This window comes from Schistocerca piceifrons, chromosome 2, assembly GCF_021461385.2.
Source record: "Schistocerca piceifrons isolate TAMUIC-IGC-003096 chromosome 2, iqSchPice1.1, whole genome shotgun sequence".
In the NCBI taxonomy this organism is placed as follows: Eukaryota; Metazoa; Arthropoda; class Insecta; order Orthoptera; family Acrididae; genus Schistocerca; species Schistocerca piceifrons.
The window spans coordinates 1,083,137,616-1,083,161,033 of record NC_060139.1 but is presented as its reverse complement, the minus strand read 5'-3'; the positions used below and the strand labels follow the sequence as shown (position 1 = coordinate 1,083,161,033).

At 43.3% G+C, this 23,418-nt stretch overlaps 1 protein-coding gene across 1 annotated transcript in view; it reads left to right on the top strand.

The window, feature by feature from the left end:
* LOC124776143 (Down syndrome cell adhesion molecule-like protein Dscam2) overlaps nucleotides 1-23,418 on the top strand; it is a 186,616-nt gene that overhangs the window by 158,549 nt on the left and 4,649 nt on the right. Inside the window, exons 12-13 of the mRNA XM_047250979.1 lie at nucleotides 5,272-5,443; nucleotides 10,886-11,010. Coding sequence (XP_047106935.1) covers nucleotides 5,272-5,443; nucleotides 10,886-11,010 — 297 coding nt within the window. The remainder of the gene's footprint in view (nucleotides 1-5,271; nucleotides 5,444-10,885; nucleotides 11,011-23,418) is intronic.

Genomic DNA, 23,418 nt, shown 5'->3' with positions numbered 1-23,418 from the left:
TCCCAATTTCCTGAAATACTTTGCGATAGCACTCTTTCGAAATCTACCTAGTTACTGTCACTTTATAACCTTCCGAAAGGAAACACACCAATTCCTGTCTTGTCCCAACCGCTTCATCCCAGGGAAGACCTTCCACCCTATTTTCTGACTTATTTGCTGCATGTATTCCAAGCTCTGCCTTCCCCAACAGTTTTTACCCTATGTAGTTCCCACTAGCACCATCGGAGTTATTCCACGACGTCTTACCACATTTCTTATCATCCTGTCCCTTATTTTTGTCTGTGTTCCTTTCTACGCCGGTTCTGCAGAGAACCTCTTCATTCCTTATCTTATCAGTCGATCTAATTTCCAACAAGGTTCTACAGTGCCACATCTCAAACGCTTCGATTCATTTATTTTCCGGTTTCCAACCGGCCCGCTGTTCACTTTGTTTGAATGGTATGGTCCAAAAGAAATGTCCTCACAAATTTCTTCGTCACGTTAAGTCCGATGTTTGATAGTTAGAAGTCTCTTGGCCAAGGATGCCACATTTTCCTTTTGCTGTCTGCTTCTAATGTAATCTTTTCTCCGTGCGTTTTGTGTGATTTTGTTTACAGCCGCGGCTATACGATTGACACAAGTGAATATTATTGGGTAAAACACTTATTTAAATTCTTTAAATTATGAAGTTGTACGTTGAAACGTTAAAATTTTGTGCCTCTTTTTATGAATCTGTGAAACTTAAATAATAAAATAGAATTAGATACCTTATTATTTTAAATGTTAATTACACTTACTAGTTACGGTCTTTAAACCCAAGGAATTAGGCTTAATCTCATTCCATTCAGAGAGGATTCCAAAGTTCGTTTACTTCGTCGTCAGCTATTCTGATATTAAGTTTGTCGATAATGTCATTTCTGCTACTTCTCGAAGATATTATTTTCATCGTCAAATCTTATCACTGATATCTTTTCACCTGAACTTCCTTCCTATCAACTTTTGTCCTATCCTTGCCTACGCAAATGTTGCCTGCAAATCTACACCCAAATTACACCTCACCCAGCAAATTATTGAACGTCTTGCATTTCGTCTCATTTTCTGTATCCAATTTTTCGTACCTACCCGCATCCACGTCTTCGATCAGGCTACAAAAATTCCCGGTCTTTCCAAAGAAATGGAATACTTCGGTGGTCATGTATCAAGAGCAAAACCTAATCCTATTAGATCACTGCATCCCCCATCCTCGAGAATCCAGTGACGTCCTAATCACCATATTCCATCTTCAACGTATGGACTTCACTCCTTGTCCTTCCGTAAAGTAATTGATTACTCGTTTTCTTCCCAAACCTAAAACTCAATCCTGTGAACTACCCATACTATCAAGTGTAGTCTCTTCATTGTAAATGAAGGTTGTAACCCAGCCTTTCTCAACAGACGTTCCTACTACCACTTGCATCGCGTCACTTAACCGTTCCCAATACCGATACATGTTCCATACCTCTTTCCGTTAAATTCCGCCAACAACGAAATGCCATATGTAGAAAATTGAAAGGTGAGCTCACAGCGTGGCATGACCAGCCACTCTGGCGGCACCAGTTCACCATTTATTATATTTCCTTATCTCGGGACGCGGTCGGCAGTAGGTGCACAGTACAGATGTGTAGTCAAAGCGTTCACAGGCATCGTTGACTAAGAACAGGTGGCGAAGAGTGACGCTCACGCGGGCTGACGGCGTGAGAATGACGAACCTTGTTGGATAGGTGCTTCAAGTGACTCACAATGGGAAGGTGTTAGGAAACGCTTGAAGCACGGTGTCCTAACACTGACGATTTTAAATATGAAACTCTGTGAAACACACATGGAAAAATTCCTTTAACTTGATGTTCCAACTGTTAACTCTTATACACACATCATAAAAAGTTTTGCATCACCACAGTTCGCAGAATTCCTGCAGGCAGACGTTGACTGTGGATATTGTATCACAGACACAATCCCTTTGACTGTTCAGAGATGTCACTAAACCCGCCCAAAGATGTAAACAACCATGCATGAGCAGCAAAAGACGGAGGGAGTCGGACTGCCTATCAGTTCCAGTCATTCCACCAGGAAGGAGGTATACGGCTCGTGTTGTCTGTAGTTCAACCATGCCCAGACGATGAATGCCGCGGTTCGATCACGTCCGCATTGTTACTTTGTGCCAAGAAGGCTCTCAACAAGGGAAGTGTCCAGATGCCTCAGAGTAAACCAAAGCGGTGTTGTTTGGACATGGAGATACAGAGAGACAGGAACTGCCGATGATATGCCTCGCTCAGGCCGCCCAAGGGCTAATACTGCAGTGGATGACCGCTACCTACGGATTATGGCTCGCAGGAACCCTGAAAGCAACGCCACTATGTTGAATGATGCTTTTCGTGCAGCCACAGGATGTCGTGTTACGACTCAAACTGTGCGCAATAGGCTGCATGATCCGCAACTTCACTCCAGACGTCCATGGCGAACTCTGTCTTTGCAGCCACGACACCATTTAGTGCTGTACAGATGGGCCCAACAACATGCCGAATGGACCGCTCAGGATTGGAATCATATTCTCTTCACCGATGAATGTTGCATATGTCTTCAACCAGACAATAATCGGAGACATGTTTTGGGTCAACCCGGCTAGGCTGAACGCCTTAGACACACTGGCCAGCGAGTGCAGCAAGGTGGAGGTTCCTTGCTGTTTTGGGGTGGCGTTATGTGGGCCGGCGTACGCCGCTGCTGGTCATGGAAGGCGCTGTACGATAAGTGAATGCCATCCTCCTACCGATAGTGCAACCATATCGTCAGCATATTGGTGAGGCATTCGTCTTCACGGACGACAGTTCGTGGCCCCATCGTGCACATCTGGTGAATGACTTCCTTCAGGATAACGACATCGCTCGAGTAGAGTGGCCAGCATGTACTCAAGACATGAACCCTATCGAACTTGCCTGGGGTAGATTGAAAAGGGTTGTTTATGGACGACGTGACCCACCAATCACTCAGAGGGATCTACGCCGAACGCCTTGGAGGAGTGGGACAATCTGGACCAACAGTGCTTTGATGAACTCGTGGGTAGTATTCCAATAAAGTGGGGCGGAAATAATGTTTATGTTGATCTCTGTTCCAATTTTCTGTAAAGGTTTCGGAGCTCTCAGAACCGAGGTGATGCAAAACTTTTTTTGATGTGTGTAGTTAACAGAACAAAAGTGATGCCTAACAAGGAACAGGCAAGAGGCTGTATGACGTTTGAAACTTCTGCACATTAGTACCAGGGGTCTAAATTCGTCTGAAGACGAGCTGTCAGATGGTTTGCGCCTGTCTCCACGTATAAGTACATTTTCATAGTCAGAAGTACTGATTATTTAAGAGATTCTATTACAACTTTTCAAAGCGCAGCTAATTGTCATTGATAAATCGAATTTGAATTATGCCAAACAAAAACCGAGTGACATCCCAAAATATAGAATTTTCTTAACAATTGCACTAAACTACTGCTGCACACCGGTATTGCTTTTATAAAGTGCTCGAAGAATTTGACCTGCAAATCGAGAATTTCCCATTAAAAATCTTATATGTTCCCCAACTGAAATTAGAGTCGTTTGATTAAACAGAATGAAAGAAAATACAATGACCTAATTTAAATTTTAGGGTGTTAATTAGTTGGAAATCTGTGGCACTATAAGGCCGAATTTTACATACTTAACCTTGTTGAATTGAGCTAACTGCCAGAACACCACCAGATTCAGCAGTCACTGGAGCTAATGTCTCACTTCGATGAAATTAGTCTTTAATTCATTAAGTTCCAACAATTGGCGGCTAACGAGAGCCAGCTGTTTCTCGTTTGAATGTTGGTACTTCATGAGGCTTCCCTCACCCCCCTCCCCCACTCCTCCCTCCTCCTACCCGCCCTCACAGTAGGTGCCAAACGGATGCAGTTACAACGGACCCTCCACGGTCCGGAGGTGGATAGCGGCGCTGTCGCTGTCGGCGCTAGTCAGTTGGTAGCGTGCAGGTTTGCGCAGTCACCTGTTTCTTTCAAAGCGAGCTAACAAAGTTACGAGTGCACACCGCGCCGCTCTCACCACTCCGTATCTGTGCTGCAAGCTAGATCTCAGTGGAGACTAATAGTCGTCTACGCATCAAGCCACGACTTGCAGAACATTAATTTCAACAACCGGCTCGCGATGTTATTAGTCGTTCATGTCTGCCGAAGCCGCCGCAGCTTGAGATGTAGTGTTGTTGCCGTCTGTGCTCCAGACCTCAGTGCGAAATCTCATCCTCGTTAGTGTTACCCTTGCCATACAATGCACTTACAAATAGTTGACCTTTGTGAATTACAACTGCAGTGCTTTCAAGTGTTCTGCATGGCACAAATAAGCTATTGTAAGTAATGATTATGTATACTTCAAGAAGAATAACTCAGACGGCGCAGCCAGCAGCAGCTCGTGCGAGAGAGTGGCTTCGGGCAGACAGAGACCGAGGTACATGAGCGGAGAAACGCATCTCAGACTTCCTCTTTTGAAATTGTGCTTACTTAGTGTTTTAGACCAATGTTTTGAGTTCGATTATCAATTTTGACAATATGTTTCAAGTGTATTTTTCACACTGGACAGTATTAGTGCCTTCGCTCTCCACCTCCCAACTTCCTCTCTCCCCTATTAACCATCCATTACATATGGATCTGGATGATGCAACGTGGGCTTAGTAGAATCCTGAATACTGTTTAATGTGATCGGAAATGTGCTATAGTGCTGTTCTGTTTATTTTACAGCTTGTTTCTGCGTTCTTTTAAAAGAAATTTTTAAATTATAGATGCTTCGATCTATGTTATCTAGTTTTATTTATTACTGCTTTGTTTTATTACATTTTATTTCTAGACCTGAAAATTATAATTAAATTGGCCTACATTGGTTATCAAGTGTGACTAAATGCGACTGAGACTGTTACAATAAACATTTTAAAAATATTTTAATGAATTTTTAATTGTTTACTCAACGACTGGATAGAGCAAAACGAGCTGCTGCTAGATTGCACCCTACTAGAGACCGAAAACAACAAAGTGAAAGAAATGTACAAGTGAGAGTAATGTCTCAGTGTTACTTTCAGAACTGCACTCCAAGTGCAACTAATAGACAGTGGTGTACGTAATACATGCAACGCATTACTTGCCAGAGGAGAACGTACGTACAATCCTCTGTGTACTAACATTATTAGCGAAATACAACTGAGGCTGCGAGTAAACAGAATGGTTGTCTGTTTCCCTGGCTTCAGAGCCGCCGTCCTGGAAGAGGCAGCCGAAGGACACGACGGTGGAGGCCGGCAGGTCTGTGGTGCTGCACTGCTCTGCAGACGGCTCGCCTCCTCCGCGAATCCTCTGGAAGAAGGACGCAGGATCCTCGCCTCCCCATTTCCTGGACGTCAGCCTGCTAATGTCCAACTACAAGTAAGTCAAAGCGAGAATGAGATTTTCACTCTGCAGCGGAGTGTGCGCTGATATGAAACTTCCTGGCAGATTAAAACTGTGTGCCCGACCGAGATTCGAACTCGGGACCTTTGCCTTTCGCGGGCAAGTGCTCTACCATCTGAGCTACCGAAGCACGACTCACGCCCGGTACTCACAGCTTTACTTCTGCCAGTATCTCGTCTCCTACCTTCCAAACTTTACAGAAGCTCTCCTGCGAACTGGCAGAATTTAAATTGTGTAAAATAGGACACTTTTTAGCGATATTTCGTTACTATGAATCTAAATTCCCTCTATTGTGTCAATCGTGGCGTTTCTATATCTACATGACACTCAGTGAAATCATCCACATTCGATAGATAACCTGCGTACTTTACATTCCGGAAGAAACAAAAATATGGTGGACTGTATCTGAATTTCGATATAACGTGCAACAGGCTGCATCCAAAAATGCGCTTTGAGAATCTGTGCGTCAAGTACATTTCAGTCATCGAACCTAGAGTACAGTAGTACATCAATCTATTTTAGATATATTTGCTTGCATTGTTACTCACTTTGAGAGACAGGCAAGGTAGCTGGGAACCAAAAGAGTTTTCTTTTATACTACAATTTAGTATCCCCTTGCACCTTCACAACTTACTTCACAAAGCTATGGAAGAATCACCAGAAAATTTAAATATCTTTGGCTATTTCTTCGACCTCCAAATGCGGCACTTGTGAGTACTCATCTTTTCGTTGAGAGGAAACGTGGCCTCGTTCGTAAAGCATTATGTCTTCCATCACACATTTTAAAAAGTAAACACATGGAAAATGAAGTCTTTGGGATGCTGAGCAGTAGTTGAATCTTGCATGACGGTGACAACGATCTGTTTTGCATAACATGGTGAGCCATGGACTGCAGAGTGTAAACCTGCAAAGTACCAAGGATGACAGACGTTTTCAGGTTTCGAATCTATGGTTCTGCTATACCTCGGAATACTTCACTCGTCTCTTTCCGTCGCAGTCTGTTTCCCTAAATCGATGGAAGAAAATAACTGGATACCCACTCAAAAGCACTGAAGAATCAAATCGTTCTGATTGTAGGAATTGATCAATGCCAGTACTGAAAATTACATTTTCAGTAACAATTTATGCTATATACTAATTGGGACAAATAAATGTTTCGTATGTGTGAAAAACTGAAAGAGAAAAGAGAAACTAGCTAACGTACTCCGTCATGTTATTTGGTGAACGGGTTCGGTTGGCCTAAACAATGTTGACGTTCTCTGGAAGATTCGGAAAAGTGCATAGCGAGGGATAGGTCGAACACCCACGTCAGCTCAAAGTTCCGAGGATTGTTAGGCGTTAAACGTATGTCAGCTGGACTTGCAACAGTGATGCTCTATGCTTTTCTCTGTTCAAATACTACTTGCTACAGAAAATATCTGAAGCCCCATATTGATGCGGAGGCATTGGATCTTCCTGGCAAAATATAGATATGAGACGGCATACGTCATGTGATGGTGAGCAGAAGTCGCTTAGAGAACACAGTGAACATGGTATGGTCCCATGCACAATTCTGAGTGTTCAGAGATAAAGGATGACATCTCAGAACGTAAAGCTAGACGGCTGGGTCAATGGAATGTTAAATGTTGAGAGGAATGCGCAGATTACTTAGCAAGAATATCGTTTATTGATAGACAAAACCAAGGCAATGTAACGTAGTTAGAGTAACAAACGTGCATAATATCAAAATTGTGAACAACACTGTTATACAGAAAGTGAGAGAATTCTCCTGTCTGAAAAGTAACGTTACACGGTACAGCTGAAAAAAAGTAAGACATCAGAATTAGACTGATATAGGTGAAAAAAGATTTCTGCAGTAAAACAGTTCTATTTGAGTCAGTTATCAAAAAGAAAATCCCGAAGATGTTCCTGAGGGTTTACGTCTGGTATAAAGCATTGTATGAAAGCGAAATTTGGACCATCGGAAAAACAGAGAAGAACAAATATTGATCACTTGAAATGTGGAGCTACCGATGGTTTTTATCATTTTATCGGACCCGTTAACAAAGAAATAATGAAATACTGAAAAGCACTGCTGAGGAAAAAGTCAATATCAGACCCTTCCCGGAAGGAGGGACTTAGTGATAGTACTATCGTATTCCAAAGTATCCGAACGATCCGAATTACGTTCCACTTTGTTTTCTTGCAACCCAAACAAAGTAACTTTCTTGCAGGTCGTCTATTTTCGGTATAGTCCTTTGGCAGCAGAAAATGTTTAGAACTAGTGACCGTTAAGGAACACTGCTCGTTATGACAGTCACTCCAGATTAAAATAGTATCACGGTATCTCAAATAACGGGAAACACGTTATTAGAGATGGGACAGTCTTTAACGCTTGTGAACTCAAATTTATTACAATACATGATATTTCATAAATGTTACCATATCTGAAATAACTAACACGCGTAACTCTATCACATAAATCACTAATTAATCATTAGTTAAATCTATATTCAAAGTATTACTGCTCTTTAAAGGTTTTCCAACCATTTATTAACCATAAATCTCTTAGTAAGTGGTTTCGCATGAATCAAACAGATAGACTACAGTTACCAGAATCATGTGGTTATAGAAACTTCAACACGATGAGCGTACCACTATTAATTTCACTGCACAAGTCACGTCACATTGATCCATGTGCAACTCAACAGTCTCTTGTAATCCAGGATAAATATGACATCAGATTTCTTAGATATTCATGGAAGCTAGTTTTGCACATGTTTCAACATTAAATAATAAGATTAACGGTTTTGTTATGGATATCAATTCAAACTCAATATCTATAACCAATGTCAACTAACGTAAGCAAAGCTGCTCTGGACTCGAGTACGCTACCAAACGCCAATAACGATTAACCTTGAAGGTAGATGAAATATCTACACTCCTGGAAATGGAAAAAAGAACACATTGACACCGGTGTGTCAGACCCACCATACTTGCTCCGGACACTGCCAGAGGGCTGTACAAGCAATGATCACACGCACGGCACAGCGGACACACCAGGAACCGCGGTGTTGGCCGTCGAATGGCGCTAGCTGCGCAACATTTGTGCACCGACGCCGTCAGTGTCAGCCAGTTTGCCGTGGCATACGGAGCTCCATCGCAGTCTTTAACACTGGTAGCATGCCGCGACAGCGTGGACGTGAACCGTATGTGCAGTTGACGGACTTTGAGCGAGGGCGTATAGTGGGCATGCGGGAGGCCGGGTGGACGTACCGCCGAATTGCTCAACACGTGGGGCGTGAGGTCTCCACAGTACATCGATGTTGTCGCCAATGGTCGGCGGAAGGTGCACGTTCCCGTCGACCTGGGACCGGACCGCAGCGACGCACGGATGCACGCCAAGACCGTAGGATCCTACGCAGTGCCGTAGGGGACCGCACCGCCACTTCCCAGCAAATTAGGGACACTGTTGCTCCTGGGGTATCGGCGAGGACCATTCGCAACCGTCTCTATGAAGCTGGGCTACGGTCCCGCACAACGTTAGGCCGTCTTCCGCTCACGCCCCAACATCGTGCAGCCCGCCTCCAGTGGTGTCGCGACAGGTGTGAATGGAGGGACGAATGGAGACGTGTCGTCTTCAGCGATGAGAGTCGCTTCTGCCTTGGTGCCAATGATGGTCGTATGCGTGTTTGGCGCCGTGCAGGTGAGCGCCACAATCAGGACTGCATACGACCGAGGCACACAGGGCCAACACCCGGCATCATGGTGTGGGGAGCGATCTCCTACACTGGCCGTACACCACTGGTGATCGTCGAGGGGACACTGAATAGTGCACGGTACATCCAAACCGTCATCGAACCCATCGTTCTACCATTCCTAGACCGGCAAGGGAACTCGCTGTTCCAACAGGACAATGCACGTCCGCATGTATCCCGTGCCACCCAACGTGCTCTAGAAGGTGTAAGTCAACTACCCTGGCCAGCAAGATCTCCGGATCTGTCCCCCATTGAGCATGTTTGGGACTGGATGAAGCGTCGTCTCACGCGTTCTGCACGTCCAGCACGAACGCTGGTCCAACTGAGGCGCCAGGTGGAAATGGCATGGCAAGCCGTTCCACAGGACTACATCCAGCATCTCTACGATCGTCTCCATGGGAGAATAGCAGCCTGCATTGCTGCGAAAGGTGGATATACGCTGTACTAGTGCCGACATTGTGCATGCTCTGTTGCCTGTGTCTATGTGCCTGTGGTTCTGTCAGTGTGATCATGTGATGTATCTGACCCCAGGAATGTGTCAATAACGTTTCCCCTTCCTGGGACAATGAATTCACGGTGTTCTTATTTCAATTTCCAGGAGTGTAATTTAGCATCAGTTATTAAGCCTCTACGTTAAACTACAATCTCGAAACAAATGACAAAAGATGTTTATTATGTTTTCATTCACAAGTAAAAAAGTTCGTACATGTTTAAACATGAAATGACGTGACGTAAAATTTGTGCTGGACGGATATTTGAACACGGCACCTGTCGGATTGTTAACTATGCACGGTCACTTGGTAGATCTCGAAATTATTCACTGCTCGTGGGTTGTTTGAGCCTGAATTGAAAAGACGAAAATTTTTAGTATTATCGCGACTCGACCCCTACACTTTCAAAATATGTGTAAAGTTTTGGGGAGTCTCATATAATGGATCCTTCCTCTTTTATTAAAGTATATCTTCATTGTAATTTTTTGATTGTAAGTCGTTAAGTATTTCTATTCCACGTATGTGAGTCGAGGAGAGTTAATTCAGAGAAGAAAATGAAAAATTGCTTTCACGTGAGCCGGTTCCGGTAGAGGTCGTGTATCCTGCAGTCTCAAATGTGTCTCCAGAGGTAAAATAACGAGTCCGGCGGCCCTGGAAATCCTCTGTAGTCAAGAATAGAGGGGGCACACAGTTCAGCACTTGTCGTGTCTATGGGAACACCAAAATGATACTAGGAATTTTCTGCATTAAACTACTACACTCATCACATACTGCACCACTGATAGACATTTCGCATCCAACTCTTCATTATATGAGAAAAGTATCGGACATGAGGAACAAACATAATGATTGGAACTGTAACCATCCTAGCTTTTTATTTATCGTATCTGTAGAAACTACACGACTGTCCTTCAGGAATTTGCAAAAGGGACTTGAATCGCAGTCCTCTAGTATCATATGTAAGGTATTTTCACAGTCAGTTGCAAATCGGAATCTGCACGTTTCTCCCTCCTCATATTTTTTAACATTTTTTGATGATGTCACAACATTCAATTGTTCCCAGAATACGTCTTTGTACGGTAGAATCGTTTCCTTCAATGTTACGTTTTACTTCATGTGCGTGCCAAAAGAAACAAATTCCTGCATTATTTTGTGCATGTAACTGCTCTTATGCAAGTTGTTTGTTTCAGAATTCTGGCCAATGGCAGCCTATGGATTCGTAGCGCCCGCTCAGTGGACAAGGGACATTTCTTGTGCCAAGCTACCAATGGGTTTGGAATTGGTCTTAGTAAAGTCGTCCACCTTGATGTGCACTGTAAGTTTGCATCAAATATATTAACTGCATGATATAAAAAGTGAAGCATCCAGGAAAAAGTAGAATGTCAGTGCAGCTTCGTACACGTATAAACCATTGGCGGGTATTTGAATGATTAGAATTGCAATTCTCTGTGGAAGACCATCAGATGCATTAGCGTTATTCATGTTTAGTGTTGTTACCAGGCATGTTATTTAAGACTAGTTGAACTCTTCTGGGGGAATTTTCAATGACGTGCCTGGATGTCTGGAAGAGTGGCAGCTCAATCCTCCTCAAGCGACAAATCAGGAACCTAATAATGTTGCGCGCTGGGGTGTCGAGCGAAATCGACGTTCAAAGTCATTGCATAAGTGTTCCATTGGATTCAGGTTTGGACTGTGGGAAGGCCAGTCCATTTCAGGAATGTTATCGTTCACAAGCAGTTCAGCTGTGTGTGAATTCCTAAGGGACCAAACACCTGAGGTCATGGGTCCCTAGACTTACAGACTACTTAAACTAACTTAAACTAACTTATGCTAAGGACAATACACACACACCCACGCGCGAGGGAGGATTCGAACCTCCGGCGGGAGGAGTTCACAAGGCATTGACTCATTGATGCTCCTTTATGATAGGGTGCAGTATGATGCCGATACAGTCTCCGAACTGTTCCTCTACTGTACATATGCAGTGCTGTAAAATGTTTTGATAACCTTTCGAATTTACTGTTTCTTTTTTTTTCAGTACAATAGGGGAACCACACGCTAATGACGAGAAACACCCCAATACCATAATATCAGCTTTACCATTGGCACTGCACATGATGACAGATACCTTTCTCCAGGCATCAGCGAAATCCAGAACCTTCCATCAGACTGACACAGGCTATAGTGCGACTCATCACTACAAATCACTAGGTTCCCGCCATACTTGTCCAGTGGCGTTGCCCTGTGCCCCACTCAAACACTGCATAGCACTGACTGCAGAAACACGTGGCTCGTGGGGAGCTGCCCGATCACCGTAACCCACTCTTTTTAATTCCATGCGAGCAGTCACTGTGCTAGCTGGACTGCTAGTAGCACTTTGGAAGTCGCGAGGCACTCCTTCCGCTGATTTCATGCGATTTTTTACAAACACCCTCTGCAGTGCTAGACGGTCCCTGTCCGTCATTACGTGAACTCTGCCAGATCTTGGTTTAGCTTTGGTTGTTCCTTCGCATATCCAGTTCACTGTCTTTTTTACCAACAGTCGACTTGGGCAGCTTTAGAACGGTTGAAGTGTAGTACAGATGTCGAACATCAGTCGTTGACTAGTGCTACATAACCTACAAGTTTTGTCAGCAATGCATTCATGCGAGCAATTATCTCACGACAATGGGCCTGGATCAAATGTAGTGCAAGGCAATATTAGTCAGTCAATATCATTGATTATAATTTTATAGTATTTCCTGTATTTCACCTCTCCTTCTCCTCCTCCTCCTCACTCCCCCCTCGTTGCTCGATGAATCACTGAAAAATTCAGTATCTTCACGTATCTAGATGTGAAATTAGCATCATGGCACCTAATTTAACAGTTATGTTTTAGACATGTGATTAGACGTGTTAATAGCAATATATCACTTGACTTTTGCAGTAGTCGACTATCACAGACAGTAATTGTGTATTTTTGCTTGCCAGTTTAGCAAACCACCTTAGCCCACGTATGTTTTGTGCAGTTCTAGGGATGGTCAGGTCAATTTTGGTATATAGCCTCAGTTATGCCTAGAAATAACACTCACATGACTGCTTAGCATTTTTTTTTCATACAGATCTGTTGAGTGACGATTCAGAAGTGGAATTAGCATTGTGGGTGACAGTTAATTTGAAAATTCAGCCACACTTTACGTGTCACATACTAATTCCATTCTTCCAGCAGTTGCCAGTAATTCATACTGCCTGCGTGTTTGTATGCATGTCTGCTTAGGATAGAATTTTAGTAAACAAGTCTTTTGTGCAGTTATAGGCTTGGGCAGGTGGGTTTTTGTATAAGCTTCATATAGGCCAAAAATACAATGTCAGTTGCCTGTTTCGAATGTTATTTTTTAGCCTTATGTGTGAATAACATTGTGACACTTGACATTGACGTTGCATTATTGTGATGTTGAGATATTTTTGCAGACGTTTTAGATTGTAGCATTGTGAGAACTGACAATTATCTGTTATTTTATTTGGATGTGTAAATATTTAATTTGGGAGTCTGTTGTGGTGTAAGGCACCAAGTTGTACAGACATCAAATTATGGACGTTCACAAGTGCTGCTTAATCCATAAGTTCATTGCATAAGCATCGTGTGTGTGTGTGTGTGTGTGTGTGTGTGTGTGTGTGTGTGTGTGTATGTATGTTTTGATGGAACTTATTTTAGATGTGGAGATACTAAGTTACTCACTTTGTGCGAAGTTTTTGATAAACAGTTTCTGAACATGGCATAAAGTGTTCAAATCATTAGCATACTTCTGAACATGGACAAGATGGCGACTCTGAGCCTACATTGTGACTTACCATTTCATTTTAATGACTGTTAAAATACTGAGATGCGATTGGCAGTTACGCTTTAATGGCCACCAGCATACCAAAAAATGAGGCGTGGCCTGTTTTGTTATGAGTGACACCACATACGATGGAGGCATGATTCTCACATCATGATGATGCTGTGATGGCTAATGGGGTGTGGCGTGTGATGTCATGCATTCAAGGTCAATGACAGCACATGATATCACTACGATAGAGGATCGAACTAATTTACCCAGAATACATTTAGCCTTTTCGCTATCCTGCGGCACCAGTCGGCGATTAGGAGCAGCCGGGTTAGGGAGTTGCCATTCCATGCGTAGGCTGCCGTTAACTCCACAGCACGAACGGATGCGTTTCGGCTTGTGCTGTGACTTAGAAACGTGGACTGCTGATGTATGGCCAGCTATAGTGGCCGAACGCTTCTAGACGCTATAGCCTGGAACCATGCGATCGCTACGGTCACAGGTTCGAATCCTGCCTCGGGCATGGATGTGTGTGATGTGTGTGACGTCTTTTGGTTAGTAAGGTTTAAGTAGTTCTGAGTTCTAGGTGATTGATGACCTCAGAAGTTAAGTCCCATAGTGCTCAGAGCCATTTGAACCTCCTTTTCTTCCGATGTGTGATGTCGCACTGAGTGCAGCAATGAATCGTGGTACTGCATTGCCCCAGACGACCATCGTTGGCTAATATAGTATCGTCCCGGGGAGAGGTCCCACTCTTCCAATGTTTTGGAGAAGCACAGTGGTGTTACTCCTAGCATCACGGTGTGGGGAGTCACTGGTTATGACTTCAGGTCATGGCAGATAATGATTAAGGGAACTCTGACAGTACGAGGATGGGTCACAGACGTTTCTATGCCCTCGTATGTTACCTCTACATGTGAACATCGTGGTATCATTTTTTAACAGGACAGAGCTCATCCACCTTGCCAGTATGTCAAGATATCACGGACCAGTTACAACAGTTGTCGGCGTTTTGGCTCAAGAGAAGATACAACGACCTTTTGCAACCCAGTCAGTTCATGTATCCAGGTCAGAGGAGTTTCAACGCCAGACTCATATGCGGGACCATATTGCCAAGTTATTTGTACATTTCACTCGAGTTTTTAATTACTGAAATGCACTCTAAAAGAAAAAAAACGTCGCACCACGAGGAAAGCATCCGAAAGGGACGTAAATTGGTAGATGTGATGTACAAGTACAGACAAAAAAATGATTACAGTTTCAGAAAAATTGCGATTCATTCAAGAGAAAGTGTTTCACAAACTGAGCAAGTCAGTAACGCATTGGTCCACCTCTGGCCCTTATGCATATAGTTACTCGGCTTGGCAGTGATTGGCAGAGTTGTCTGATGTCCTCCTGAGGGACATCGTACAAAATCCTGCCCAATTGACGCGTTTTATAGTCAAAATACCGAGCTGGTTAGAGGGCACTGCTCATAATGTTCCAAACTTTCTCAACTGGTGAGACATTCGGCGACAGTATTAACTGTCGCTGTGTTCGGGCGGGCGTTATCTTGCTGATATGGAGAACTTGCCATGAAGGACACCCCGAACGAAACGTAGAATATCGTCAACGCACCATTGTGCTGTAGGGTGCCGCAAATGACAACCAAAGGGGTCCTGCTGTGAAAAGAAGTGGCACACCACAGACCACCACTCCTTGTTATCGGGTCAAGTTGATATCCTACCGCTGTCTGTAGAGTCTCCAAAGGTCTTTGGCCTGGAATCTCATTGACTGTCTTTAGCGACGGGTTCCACTGAGATTTTAGCCCCGGTGACGAGCGGAGATGAGTCTGGAACCGCGCCAGACGGACGTGGGTTACCAAACACACCGTCGCCTCCTATACGGCACAGCAACCGGGACTAAGTGTCTGTGGCGCCATTTTTTTTCATATGAGGCTCTATTTGGTTGCGCTCCGCTACATCCTTACTGCACAGCGGTATCTCGACGATACTCTACGCTTCGTTTCGTTGCCTTTCATGGCAATCCATTCTGGGTTTACATATCAGCAAGACAACGCCCGGCTAAACACAGCGACAGTTTCTACTGCCTGACTCCGTGCTTGACAATCCCTACCTTGCCCAGCAAGGTTGCCGGGTCTCTCGCCAATTAAGAACGTTTTGAGCATTATGGACAATGCACTCCAATGAGCTTGGCATTCATCTAACGCTCTGGTTGGACGGACTTTGGCACGATATCCATGAGGAGGACAACCAACAAGCCTAATAAATGCTTCCGTAAGGACCTGACATGGACCAACGGGTTACTGACTTATTCAGTTTGTGACTCTTTTTCTTGAAAAAACCCTCTCATTATCCTGAAATTTTAATCATTTCTGTATCTTTATATCTACTTCACATCTATCAGTTACCGTTGCATTCGGATAATTGCTTCGTGGTGTGGCCACCTTCTTCTTTTTTCAGAGTAATATGACTCACTATCAGAATACGTAGAGTCTGATTCCGTTCCGTCTTCTGGATCCTTCACTTTTTTGTCAGGCAACGTACAAGTCTTTTTACTGCTTTTACAAAGAATTTTAAATGAAAATTACTTCTACAGTAAAAACATGAATCGTTATATTAACTTGGTTCTATAGTTTTAAACTAACAGGTTTTCTTTTGGCGTCCTTCGGATTGTGGCAAGCTTGGTATGTCCTCGACTTTAGCCTGTACCGAATAGGAAAGTAAATTATATTTACAGCTACCTATGTATTTGCTGCAATATTATTTCTATGTAGAGTATTTCTATTCTCTGTCGTGAATAGCCCTCCAGTTACCTCGTGGGTTCTTTAGAACTGTTGTAAGATCTGTAGAACTGCACCTTTCTTTTTTTTTTAAATTTTATTCGACGTACTTATCCCAGATAAAAGTAGGGAGTCAGTGTGCCAATGCATGCAGTGCAACCACAGGAAGTAGGTAGGAGTAACACACAATGCATTTGAATGTTACCTGCGTGTGAGGAGGTTACATTTTGCCTCATGTAAGAAGGAGAACCTTCTACCAGCCAGTGAGAGAATTCGACAGCGGCCATAACCCAGCATATCGAGACTGTGATTTATCAGTACTCGATACCGCTTCTCCTGTTGATGTGGACCAGATGATTGTCAAGCGCATACGGAGATCCATATTCAGCGTCATGCAAGATCTGTTCGCTCGTCCGTATAGAAACGTCCCGACCCTCAAGTGAGGAAACTCACTTATGTGTAGCAAACAAATTGTCCAAACGGACAGTGCGACGAAGCCATGAACATAACGGGCTGTAAGAAAAGAGGCCACGAGTGCTGCTTCCCTTGATGCAGCAGCAGGCAAGTGCGCAGACTGGAGATGGCAACTATGGATGCGGGAGTGACACTGCATCGTCTCTTCCTACGAGATCTAGTTCTGTGTACAGCACCACGAGCTACATCTACATCTTCATCTGCATCTGTACTCCGCAAATCACTGCGAAGAGGCTATGTCCCATTGTACCAGTTATTACAGTTCTCACCAGTTCCATTTATATATGGATGCGAGAATGAATGTTTAAATGCCTTCTTGGGTGATATGATTAAACTAATTTTGTCGTCACGACCATCACGGGAGAGGTTTGTACGGTTTTGGAGTATATTCCCAGTGTCATCATTTATGGTCGGTTTTTGGAACTCTATAAGAATGCTTTCTCAGGGTAGTTTACGTCTGTCTTGAAGAGTATGGCAGTTCAGTGTCTTCAGCATCCCCGTAACAAGCCTGTAACCACTAATACTGCCCTTCTCTGTATATGTTCAGTGTCCCCTGTTAGTCCTATTTTTGACATGGGTGCCAAACACTGGAACAATATTCAGGAACTGGTCGCACGTGTGATTTGTAAGAACGCTCCTTCGTAGACTGCACTTCCCCAGTATTCTACCAATAAACCGAAGTCTGCCACCTGCGTTACTAACAACTGAGCTTACGAGAAAATTCCATTTCATATCCTACGAAGTATTACTCCCAGGTATTTGTATGAGTTGGCGGATTCCAACAGTGACTCTCTGATACTGTAGTCATAGGATACTATGTTTCTTCCTTTTGTGAAGTTCACAATTTTACGTGATTGAACATTTAAAGCAAGTTGATAATCTTACTACTGTGAAATCTTATCAAAATCTGACTGAATATTTCTGCAGGTTTTTCCAGGCAGTACTTCATTGTAGATAATTCTATTATTTAGAAAAAGTCCGAGGTTACTATTACTTGTGTGGGGCACACCAAAAGTTACTTCCACATCAGTTGATGACTCACGAACCAAGAACGTGAACAGTAAGCGTCTCAACACACTTCTCTCGGGCACGCCCAACGTTACTTCATCTATTGGTGGCTCTATCCAAGATAACTTGCTGCATTCTTTCTACCAAAAAATCACGAGTCCAGTCACAAATTTCGCTTCATACCCAGTACAACAGAAATTTTGATAATAATCCTAGACGTGGAACAGAGTCAGATACTTTCCGAAATAAAGAAATACTACATGTAGTTCACTGCACTGCTCCATGTCTTTCAGTATTTCTTCTCTTAATAATAGACAAGTCTTCCGGTCCAGACTCTATACCGACTACGTTCCTCTTAGATTATTCTGATGCAATAGCTCCAAACTTAACTGTCATACACAACAGCTCGCTCGACGAAAGATCTGTACCCAAAGACTGGAAAGTTGCACAGACCACACCAATATTCTAGAAAGGTAGTAGGAGTAATCCACTACATTACAGGTTCATGTCACTAATGTCTATATGCAGTAGGATTTTGGAAGACATATTCTGAATTACCTCGAAGACAATGGTCTGTTGACACAGTCAACACGGATTTAGAAAACATTGTTCTTGTCAAACGCAATCATCTCTTAACTCACATGAAGTGTTGTGCTATTGACAAGGGATTTCAAATTGATTCGTCTTTCTAGATAGAAGAGTTTTAACGCAGTACCACACAAGCGGCCTGTAGTGCTATTGCCTGTTTGTGGAATATCGTCTCAGTTATGTGACTGGATTCGTGATTTCCTGTCAGACAGGTCACGGTTCGTAGTAACTGACGGAAGTGATTTTTAGCATTCCCCAAAGTAGAGTTATAGGCCCTCTGCTGTTTCTTATCTGTATAAGCGATTTAGGAGACAATCTGAGCAGCCATCTTAGGATGTTTGTAGATGATGCTGTCGTTTATCGTCTAGTAAAGTCATCAGAAGATGAAAGCAAATTGCAAAACGATTTATGTAAGATTTCTGTATTGTCCAAAAATTGGCAGTAGACCCTAAATAACGAAAAGTGTGGGGTCATACATGTGAATGCTGAAAGGAATCAGTTAAATTTCTTTTAGACAATAAATAAATCAAATCTAAAGGCCGTAAATTCAGCTAAATATCTAGGAATTACAATTACAAACAACTTCAATTGGAAACAACACATAGAAAATGTCGTGGGGAAGGCAAACGAAAGACTGCGTTTTATTGGCAAGACACAGATCTACTGCCTACACTACGCTTTTGGCGTACTGCTGCGCGGTCTGAGATCCTTACCACATAGGATTAACGGAGTACATCGAGAAAGTTCAAAGGAAGGAAGCACGTTTTGTTTCATCGTGAAATAGGGGAAAGAGAGTCATTTACATGATACGGGATTTGGCGTGGAGATCATTAAAACAAAGGTGTTTTCCGTTGCAGCGGAATCTTCGCACGAAATTCTAATCACCAACTTTCTCCTCCGAATGCGAAAATATTTTGTTGACGCTGACCCACATAGGGAGAAACGATCATCATAATAAAAGATAGGAAATAACAGCTCGCATTTAAAGATACACGTGTTCGTTTTTTCCACGCGCTGTTCAAGATTGGAATAATAGAGAATTATTGTAAAGATGGTTCGATGAAATCTCACCAGGCAATTGAGTGTGACTTGCAGAGCATCCACGTAGGTGAAGAGCTGGCGGTCAGAAACTATGTAAGACCGCATTCGCTATAGTCATGCGGACCCAGGAGCATGCTTATTGGTATGGGGTGCCATCGGGTGCACAACACCATTATCTCTGGTTCGCACAGGCAGTAATTTATACTGCAGCCACTACATTTCTGAAGTGTTAAGGCTGCTCGCAGGGCCCTATTTTCGAGGTCTCTTGATGCTATCTTTCAGGAAGATAACGCAATACCGCATGTTGTTCCATCCGTGTCGACTGACCTCAATACAGTTGACGTTCGACACCGCAACCAGTACATTCTACAGATCGCTCACTTATGGGAAACCTCTGGTCTTCGGTTGAAGAGATAATAGCACACCATCACTCGCTGACCAAACTATTGAACTCTAGTATGGAGTTGAAACAGGAAAGAACTGGTAGAAGCCGACATTAGAGAAGATCAGTTTGGTTTTGCAGAGAAATGTAGCAACGCGCAAGGCAAAACTGACCGTAGTACTACTTTTAGAAGATTGGTTCAGGAAAGGCAAATCTAATTTATAACATTTGTAGACTTTGAGAAAACTTTTCTCAATTTTAACTGGAATACACTCTGTGAAATTCTGAAGGTAGTAGGAGTAAAATGCAGGGAGCAGATTGCTGCTTACAACTTGTGTAGAAACCAGACAGCAGTTATAAAAGTCGAGGGACATGAAAGGGAAAACAATCTTTAGACGGGAATGAGACAGGATTATAGCCCATACCCAATGTTATTCAATCTGTACATTGAGGAAGTATTAAGGGAAACCAAACCAAAATTTGGAGAAGTAATTAAAGTTCAGGGAGAAGAAATAAAAATTTTGAGTTTTGACGATGATATTGTAGTTCTCTAAGAGACAATAAGGGACTTGGAAGGTCAGTTGAAGGGAATGGACAGTGTCTTGGAAGGAGGGCATAAGACTAACGTCGAAAAAAGCAAAGTAAGGGTAACGGAATATAGGAGAGTTAAATGAGCCGATGCTGAGGAAATTAGATTAGCAAACGAGTAATAGGTAAATTAATCAATGGTTACTTTACAATTTTTGTTCTAAAATGGATTGCTGAATTTATATTAAACATACAGGGTGATCACAAACTGTCTGAAAAGCTTGTAAGGGTGCTCGAGACATGGTTGTGCTCAGAAATAAAATTTATGGAAAAAATTCGATACGTTGAATTTCCGAGCAATTAAAGTTAGTCACCGAGGTCGTCGCACGTGCAAATTCAAAATTTCTGGTTGATCTGATGAATGGCAGCTGGCTCTTAAAGTAGAAAGATGTAAGTTAATTGAGTAGGGAAAACAAACCCGTAATGTTGGATACAGCATTAGCAGTGTAGTCCTGAACACAGTCACATCGTTTAAATATCTGGGCGTAACGATGCAAAGTGATATGAAGTGGTACGAGCATGTCAGGCCTGTGGCAGGGAAGGCGGGCGGTGGATTTCAGTTCATTGAGAGAATTTCAGGAAGTTGTGGCTCGCCTATAAAGGAGACAGCATACAGAACGCTAGTGCGACCTGTTCTTGAGTACCACTCGAGTATTTGGGATGCGCGCCAGGTCGGATTGAAGGACATCAAAGCAGTTCAGAGGCGGGCTGCTACATTTGTGACCAGTACGTTTTATCAGTATGCAAGCGTTAAGGATATGCTTCGGGAGCGCAAATGGGAATCCCTGGAGGGTAGAAGACATTCATTTCGAAGAATGCTACTGAGAATATTTAGAGAACCGGCATTTGAAGCTGACTGCAGAACTATCCTACTACCGCCAACATACATTTCGCGTAGGGACCACGAAGATAAAATACGAGTAATTAGGGCTCATATGGAGGCTTATAGCCTGTCGTTTTTCCGTCGCTCTGTCTGCGAGTGCAACAGGAAAGAAACGACCAGTTGTGGTACAAGGTGCCTTCCGTCAGGCATCGTACGGTGGCTTGCGGAGTATGTGTGTAGACTTAGATGTAGATGTTTGTGGTATCACAGATCGAGACCACGGCCATCGGCGCCTCACGTATGGCAGCGGAAACGCACGTTTTCGACAGACGCCCAAACGGTCTTGTGGGGACCCAGCGGATCCACCGAGCCACGCCTTCAGAGGCTCCGACTACGAGCGCCCTCTGACGCCGCGATGTTGGATGGCAGCCGGCAGCTACCCGAGCAGTCTCAGTAGCAGTCTTGACAGTCTTCAGTCTCACTCAGCTTCAGACATTTTGTTCGTGATTTAGTAGCAGGGGCCTCAGATTACGCGATGCTCTTCTACATCTACATCCATACTCCGCAAGCCACCCGACGGTGTGTGGCGGAGGGTACCGTGAGTACCTCTATCGGTTTTCTCTTCTATTCCAATCTCGTATTGTTCGTGGAAAGAAAAATTGTCGGTATGCGTCTGTGTGGGCTCTAATCTCTGATTTTATCCTAATGGTCTCTTTGCGAGATATACGTAGGAGGGAGCAATATACTGCTTGACTCCTCGGTGAAGGTATGTTCTCCAAACTTCAACAAAAGCCCATACCGAGCTACTGAGCGTCTCTCTTGTAGATTCTTCCATTGGAGTTTGTCTATCATCTTCGTAACGCTTTCCCGATTACTAAATAATCCTGTAACAAAGCGCGCTGCTCTCCGTTGGATCTTCTCCATCTCTTCTATCAACCCTATCTGGTTCCGATCCCACATCGGTGAGCAGTATTCAAGCAGTGGGCGAACAAGTGTACTGTAACCTACTTCCTTTGTTTTCGGACTGCATTTCCTTAGGATTCTTCCAATGAATCTCAGTCTGGCATCTGCTTTACCGACGATTAATTTTATATGGTCATTCAATTTTAAATCACTCCTAATGCGTACTCCTAGATAATTTATGAAATTGACTGCTTCCAATTTCTGGTCTGCTATATTGTAGCTAAATGATAAAGGATCTTTCTTTCTATGTATTCGCAGCACATTACACTTGTCTACATTGAGATTCAATTACCACTCCCTGCACCCTGTGTCAATTCGTTGCAGATCCTCCTGCATTTCAGTACAATTTTCCATTGTTACAACCTCTCGATATACTACAGCATCATCCGCAAAATGCCTCAGTGAACTTCCGATGTTATCCACAAGGTCATTTATATATATTGTGAATAGCAATGGTCCTACGACACTCCGCCGTGGCACACCTGAAATCACTCTTACTTCGGAAGACTTCTCTCCATTGAGAATGACATGCTGCGTTCTGTTATCTAGGAACTCTTCGATCCAATCACGCAGTTGGTCTGATAGTCCATATGCTCTTACTTTGTTCAGTTAACGACTGTGGGGAACTGTATCAAACGTCTTGCGGAAGTCAAGAAACACGGCATCTACCTGGGAACCCCTGTGTATGGATGGCCCGCTGAGTCTCGTGGACGTATAGCGCGAGCTGGGTTTCACACGATCGTCTTTTTCGAAACCCATGCTGATTCCTACTGAGTAGATTTCTAGTCTCCAGAAAAGTCATTATACTCGAACATAATACGTGTTCCAAAATTCTACAACTGATCGACGTTAGAGATATAGGTCTATAGTTCTGCACATCTGTTCGACGTCCCTTCTTGAAAACGGTGATGACCTGTGCCATTTTCCAATCTTTTGGAACGCTACGCACTTCTAGAGACCTACGGTACACCGTTTCAAGAAGAGAGGCAAGTTGCTTCTTGTAAAGGCTGGACTATACTGCAGTTTGTTCTTTTGTAAAGTTTCTTCGCAATGCTGTGAGGAAGCTGCAAGTTAAACAAAAGTTGTGTTTACTGTGTTATCTTGTTAGCTAATCATTTCTGCTTCTGTCCAGCTTTCCTACGAAGACAGCTGCTGCAACGATCTGTAGCTCACCTTCCCTTACCATTGTGTATGAAGTAGTACACAACAATGTTTTGGTATTTGGGCAGTAAAAGAAGTGATGATCTCCGAATTAGAGATAATGTAGA